The sequence below is a fragment of the Ictalurus furcatus genome, chromosome 21 (genome assembly GCF_023375685.1).
Source record: "Ictalurus furcatus strain D&B chromosome 21, Billie_1.0, whole genome shotgun sequence".
Taxonomy (NCBI): Eukaryota; Metazoa; Chordata; class Actinopteri; order Siluriformes; family Ictaluridae; genus Ictalurus; species Ictalurus furcatus.
Window position 1 is genome coordinate 12632238 of NC_071275.1, and position 6456 is coordinate 12638693.

The 6456-nt window shown below is 40.8% G+C and overlaps 1 protein-coding gene across 2 annotated transcripts; it reads left to right on the forward strand.

Moving 5' to 3' along the window:
* The first annotated feature begins 1263 nt into the window (after positions 1–1263).
* Positions 1264–5788, forward strand: trib3 (tribbles pseudokinase 3). Of its 2 annotated transcripts, none has more exons than XM_053652705.1 (4): positions 1264–2145; positions 2958–3314; positions 3547–3839; positions 4018–5788. In XM_053652705.1, the coding sequence occupies exons 2-4, from the start codon at positions 3027–3029 to the stop codon at positions 4481–4483; spliced, it is 1047 nt and encodes a 348-aa protein (XP_053508680.1). In that variant the 5' UTR covers positions 1264–2145; positions 2958–3026; the 3' UTR covers positions 4484–5788. The 2 variants fall into 2 exon arrangements, with proteins under 2 accessions (XP_053508680.1, XP_053508679.1); XM_053652704.1 differs by having other exon boundaries at positions 1266–2145; positions 3027–3314.
* Positions 5789–6456: the final 668 nt, after the last annotated feature.

Below are 6456 nucleotides of genomic sequence, written 5' to 3' on the forward strand. Positions count from 1 at the left end.
GAGAGCTTGAAGATAATGTGAGGCCATCTGTCCAAACGTTGAACTTGAACTGAGAGTGGACCTTTCAACAGGATAATGATCCTGTTTACACAAGCAATTGCAGCAATGAATGGCTCAAGCAGAATAAATGGAGGATTATGGAATAGGCACTGTTTCCGTGATGAACAAATGTTTGCTTGTCCAAATATATGAAAAAAAACCCAACAATTCCATGGGGTGTACTTAATTTTTCACATGACTGTATGTCCCATTCCTGGTGTGTCACCACCTTGCACCCCTGGGACAGGCTCCAGACACACACTGACCCTGACTAGGATAAAGTGATTAATGAATTTCTTTGTTCTTTTTTTGACATTTCTTTGCCTTTTTCATTTGTCCTAAAGGTATGCAAACTATTGTACCTTGTATTTCTGAAATGTATCTCAATATAGTCTTGTTATTGTATATAACATATCATAATGTAGCAAATCATAATGTATTTTAACTTTATGTTAACTTCACTGTAGCTTTTCCTTTTTTTGAAGAACTTTATATTTATATTTAAGATTCATTGTGTCGTGTTTTAAATGGCTCTACTATTGCCAGCAGACTTGCCACATGTGCAAATAAACAAATAGCACCATTTCCATCCATCCATTTTCTATACTGCTTATCAGTATTTTCACAGTAACATGCACAACAATATTTGACACAGCAGCAGTTTTACTCATCTCTAAATGCATATTTTCAAAGCATTCACCTTTGTAGAATAGACATAACTTTCATAAGGATCAGTCAGTGCAGACTTCACGTCACGCAGGCTACCTGAATATCTACATAGTAAACACTGCAAGCATGGTGCAACACCTGCATTAGTACTGACTCAGAAAAAGGGGGCAATGGCGACACAGTACACCAGTATTTTATATCTCGTACTCTGCATGTAGAGCAGTTTTTGATCATTTGCAATCTGGCAATGTTGTATGAGTCATCTGAGTAGTCCATGAGCATCTAACAAATTGCTTCGCTCGATTCATGCGCTTTGGGTATCGCGTTCAGTTATAACCACGCACACGGTTATAAATATAAAATAACCGACCAGGTCGACTTCCGCTCTTTAAGCTTAGTGTTGTGTTAAATTTCAGAACTATTTGCTTTCGTGACGCATCGAGTGTTTACTTCTCGTGCCCCGCTGTTTGTTTGCTCCCCCCCTCTCCGTGCAACAGCTCTGTGCTGCCCGCTATTGCGGCGATGTGCTACAGATGTCGTCAGACGCGAGAGGCGGAGCTCGAGATGTTGCAATCGCGCTAAGTACAGCATCATCGAGGCGAGCTGGTGTCACGCAGGAAAGCATAATAGGAGTCGCCGACCAAACTGAAAGCCCACAAATCGGACGGTCAGGTGGAAGGGCCACGTCTGATGTGAAAGCTCATTCATCAAGGGATCTTAAGTCCTGCTTGAAGGCTTCACAACAGCCTAGGACATCTGGTGCCAGGACACGTTTCCCTTCGCCCCCCCCACCCCCCACAATTCCTGCTAACTTTCCGGACAAGTTTGTTTTTCTCCGTCTAAACCGCTCGTTAGAAACATACAATTAACTCTTTACACCATCATTTTGATTTTGGTGCGTTCTCGTCGAACAGCTTTGCTTTATTTGGCAATCAAGGACTGTGGTACTCGAGAAGATCGACGTTGTTCCTGCGAGTATCAGCCTTCATTCAGCAGGCGTAAGGAACAAAGACATTAGTGTCAACAAGAAGAAGCGCTGGATGGTATTTCCACTTCAAGACTCATCATAATTTATCTCACCTAGGAAACTACAGACCTCCACGTCCGAACAGAATTCAGCGTCCCTTTGATCTCCTTCAACATTACCGACTCGGATACTTTGTGGAATCGTAACTCAATCCGCTACAGTTCAGGAGCAGACACCTCGTCCAGACTCTCTCGAGGCAATAATTCGTCTGGAAGAGTTCTTGTGTTAACTTTTATACATGTTATGAATTAATTACTTTCTTTTAGTTTTAAAAGTTTGTTTATGAAGTTGGGGGAAAAAATAAATATGTACGGAGACAAATAGCTGAGTTGGCTACAACAACTGGCGCTGGAGTTGAGTTACTATTGTTCTGTTCTTGAAGAGGAGCGAGTCCTTTGTTCAGCAGCGAGGTGAGTCGCCCTTTTCGATTTGCCTGCTATCAAACTAATAAAGAAAATATTGTCGCCGCTTGTGTTCACCCTCGATTAGGTGCGCTTTCTTTAGAAAAGGTAATTGTGAAATAGTCTGGGTTAAACTTTAGATGGAAAAAGTGATGGTGCAACTCTTTCGCAAACGACCACTCAACTACGACAGGCTTTTTTTTCGCCTATCTCAAAGAATTTTTTTTGGGGGGGGGGTTATCTGGGTTGGAGTTGCAGCCAAAAAGAATTGCCTATTATTTACGGAGATATGAGTAGCCTACATTATGTGTTAATTATCACACACGGCAATGGAAAATCGAGACTGCGCTACGTCACGTTATGACGCGCGCTTGAATGTGTAATAGGTCGGTGTGTGACTCACTGGCAGCGCCTATGCTTTCGACAGTAACTCGAGAACGAGCCTGGTTGCATAAAGCAGCTGTGCTCATCACACAGACATTCACCCATTTTAGTCTGTCTGATGGAACAGCGGATGTGATTCAGCGTTGCCTTCTTCAGGATGGTTTTGTCACCTTACCTCACTTGTTATTTCTAATGCAACTATATGAGTCATGCAACTATATGAGTCTAAAGAAACTTTCTTAATTTAATTGGTGTGCAAGCAAATATTACACAACTACTGTACTAATATGCAGGAATACACACAGCATGTGGTGCACTTGGTTGTTCTTTCACAGTATAATGACCTTGTCTATTGTCTATGCAGATCATAAGCTAACCAAGTTATAATATCGAAGGCCATTGATCAAATTTTGATCATTTTCATGTTTTGTCCTCAGATGACACCTTGACTTACTTCTGCTAGATGGTTCTATTCATTCATAACCGTTGCTTCACCTTTTTAATAGATGAGTATGAACCTCTCAGCACCTGCGCTCCCACTGCGACTGAAGAGAGTAGACTGTGAAGACTCCCACAACACCCATGCACTGAAATGCAAGCGCCGTAGGCTGAGCCAGCCCCCCTCCCCTGGTCTAGCCCCTTGCCTTCGCCCTCAAACTCACAGCACAGAGCACACAGGCCCAGAGAAGCTCTGTCTCTCTTCCATTGGGCCCTATATTCTACTGGAGGCCGCAGAGGGCACTCAGACATATCGAGCTGTCCATCGCATTACTGAGCAGGAGCATTCCTGTAAGGTAAGGTCAATGTCCTGCAATATTCTGGGGATTCCTGTTCCCATAGTGTACCACTAGTCCTTGGTTACTAAAAGTGACTGGACAACTTAATAAGCAACAAGTATTTCGTTATATGGACTCATTTTAAGTCTATAACATGATGAGGTCATTCTGTTAACCATTCTTGTGTGGACAAAGAAATAGTCTAGTTTTTTGTGCTGGTCTACAATCAAATTATTCTTTTCTTTGCTAGGTGTTTTCAATGAGGAAGTACCATGAGCTCATTGCTCCATACACCCGTCTGCTGCCCCATGATAACATCTGTAAGATATCAGAGGTAATCATGGGGGAGCAGAATGTATACATCTTCTTTGAGTGCAACTATGGTGACATGCACTCATATGTGCGCACCTGTAAGAGGCTCCAAGAGGATGAAGCTGTGCGTCTCTTCAGGCAGATGGCGTCAGCAGTCATGCACTGTCATGAAAACGGCGTTGTACTGAGAGACCTCAAGTTACGCAAGTTTGTCTTTACTGATGCACAAAGGTCAGGTATTATTTTTTTAACTTTTTTCTTATCAGAAAAACAAGCTCATAGTAATAACTATACAGTATAAGTATGTGATGTAAAGACATCCTTTTGAGTTTGGATTCCTCTGTAATAACTCAGGGACCAAATTTATTGGTGGAAAGTGAACTAACTGAACTTTCCTCTTTGCCCACAGAACAAAGCTGGTTTTGCAGAACCTAGAGGACTCCTGTCTCCTGAATGGAGATGACGACTCTCTCACAGACAAACATGGCTGCCCAGCCTATGTGGGACCGGAGATCTTGAACTCACGGCATTCATACTCTGGAAAGGCAGCAGACATTTGGAGCCTGGGAGTGGTGCTCTACACCATGTTGGTGGGTCGCTACCCCTTTCAAGATGTGGAGCCTGCTGCCTTGTTCAGTAAAATCCGCAGGGGTGCCTTCACAATCCCAGAGACTCTGTCACCCAGAGCCAAGTCTCTTGTGTGCTGCATGCTCAGAAAGTCACCCATGGAGAGGTTGGAGGCCGCAGACATTTTGCTGCACCCATGGCTCCACTGTAGCACCAATGCCTTTGTCAGCCAGCACCCTAACTCTAGGCACTCAACTGACCAAGTGGTGCCAGACTTTGAGAAAAGAGATGAAGGAGAATGTTACTGAAGCTGGTGAAGCACCAGTATGAACGTTCATCTGCTTGTGTCTGCTTGCACTATCGGGGATCTCCGACTGTTTTCAGTGGTTGAATACAGGGGAAGGCTGAGCAGATTCAAGATTCCAAGACAAAGTGATTTCGATTACTGTTTGTAAGTCAAGCTTCTCACCTTTGTAGTCTGTGCAAATAGATCTAAGAACACTGGTTTGATTGGTTTATTTAAACGTCTGAGAAATACCTATGGTGATGCCTGCTGTTTAAGAGAAAATAAAAAGGGCTAAAAAAGGTTGAAATTCTTAGGAGTAGATATTCAATGCACAGCTGGACCCACCGCTCCTTCAAACATGCAGTTCAGCAGTGTTGAGATATTCATGTATATATTTCATACAGTGTACATTTAAGTTGTTTAAAGACTTTGAATCACCAGATACCTCTGACTTGAATCCTGGAATACTTGATGCACAGTATGTGCCTTTTAGTATGTACTGTTTACATAATTTTCAGTGGGAAACACAGTAAATAATTTAAAGTGCCTTTTCACTATGAAAATAAGTTTATAAATAGTAGTAGTTGTTTTTTTTGGAGTAACTTACCAAAGATTTAAGTTTCATCACCAAACCTCATTTAATGTGTGAATATCTGATAGGTTAGCTAAAGTACTCACTTTCGCTTTCTTGTATATGAAGGGTTAAAAAATAGTTTGGCATTTCACAACACTTAGAGACATGACTGTAGTCTTGTGACCCAATATGGTCTTGATCCACTCATGACATGGTAGAACAGGAAGGATAAATACAGTGCCATGTTCATATGTAGACTAGGAGCTATATAAATTCATGCTACACTTCTGTATAACCATTTAGTATAAAGATTCCCTTAGTGCCAGGTTTTTAAAAATGTTCTGAGGAACCCCTGATGTGATTCTTGTCATGGTGTCTTGGTTCATAGGTAAAAACATGACCTAAGGCTTAAGTACTGTCTGATATGTGTATGTGCTGTGGGTGGACATAGCTCCTGAGGAATACAGACTGTTAGTTCACGTACACCACAGCACGTTTGCATTTAATAGTAATGTGGTGTGTGGCATGTGTGACACATTTGAGAAAAAGAAAGGCATCACAGTTGTCAGTAATGATGCCTGCATACCATGCTTTGACTGTCATCTGTTTGTCAAACTATTTTGGGAATTTGTAAATATCTTTTTTTGTAACCATGGCAACAAAAGGACACTACATTTTGTTCAGTTGAAGGGGTTGTTGTACTTATTTTTTAAGTATTTGTTGCCAGTACAAATAAACAAATGCACAAAAGAATGTTTGTTGTTTTCTTCATGAATATGAAATAATGCTTTCTACTTATTTTTGCTGGGCTTTGACTAGTTTCAAACCATGGAGCCCCTCATAAGATTCTTTTCCAACATGAAATTACCCATTCATGAAGAAAAAATCCTTCAAACCATAATAGTTTTAGAGGTTTATTAAAGATAGCATTTCACAGCCCAAAGCAGACGAGGCCAGTAAACTGTTCCATTTTTTTTTTGATTGGGCTATACACATAAAAAAACAAACATATTTTTGTTTCATAACAAAAGAAATACCCCTTTAATATACAGAAGTACAAAATCAATTACATCTTTGTTTCCCATAGCTCTTTCTATGGGGTTGTCTGCTTTCTGAATACCCTGCACACAAATATTTTGGGTAACAAAAATGCATTTCATAACATTCAAAATCCAATAACAAGTGACTGTATTCTTACCTGTACTATGTAGTTTGGGTATGAATAAGCTACCACAAATTAGTGCTGTGCACTACGAGGAACAGCAAGGTCATAATCTGATATAAAACAATTGTCAAAGACAAAAAAGACCATAAAACATGTGGAATCAATAAACCAATAATTCATAACGGTGTCTTTGTATGTATTTTAGACATCATATTTTACTCAGGGCCAGTTTGAGTAGCTGCCATCACAGAAAATA

Coding starts and splice junctions, on each gene's coding strand:
- trib3 (XM_053652705.1), top strand. CDS start 3,027: ATGAGTATGAACCTCTCAGCACCTGCGCTCCCACTGCGACTGAAGAGA. Junction 3,315..3,546: donor AGCAGGAGCATTCCTGTAAG/GTAAGGTCAATG, acceptor TTTCTTTGCTAG/GTGTTTTCAATGAGGAAGTA. Junction 3,840..4,017: donor GTCTTTACTGATGCACAAAG/GTCAGGTATTAT, acceptor CTTTGCCCACAG/AACAAAGCTGGTTTTGCAGA.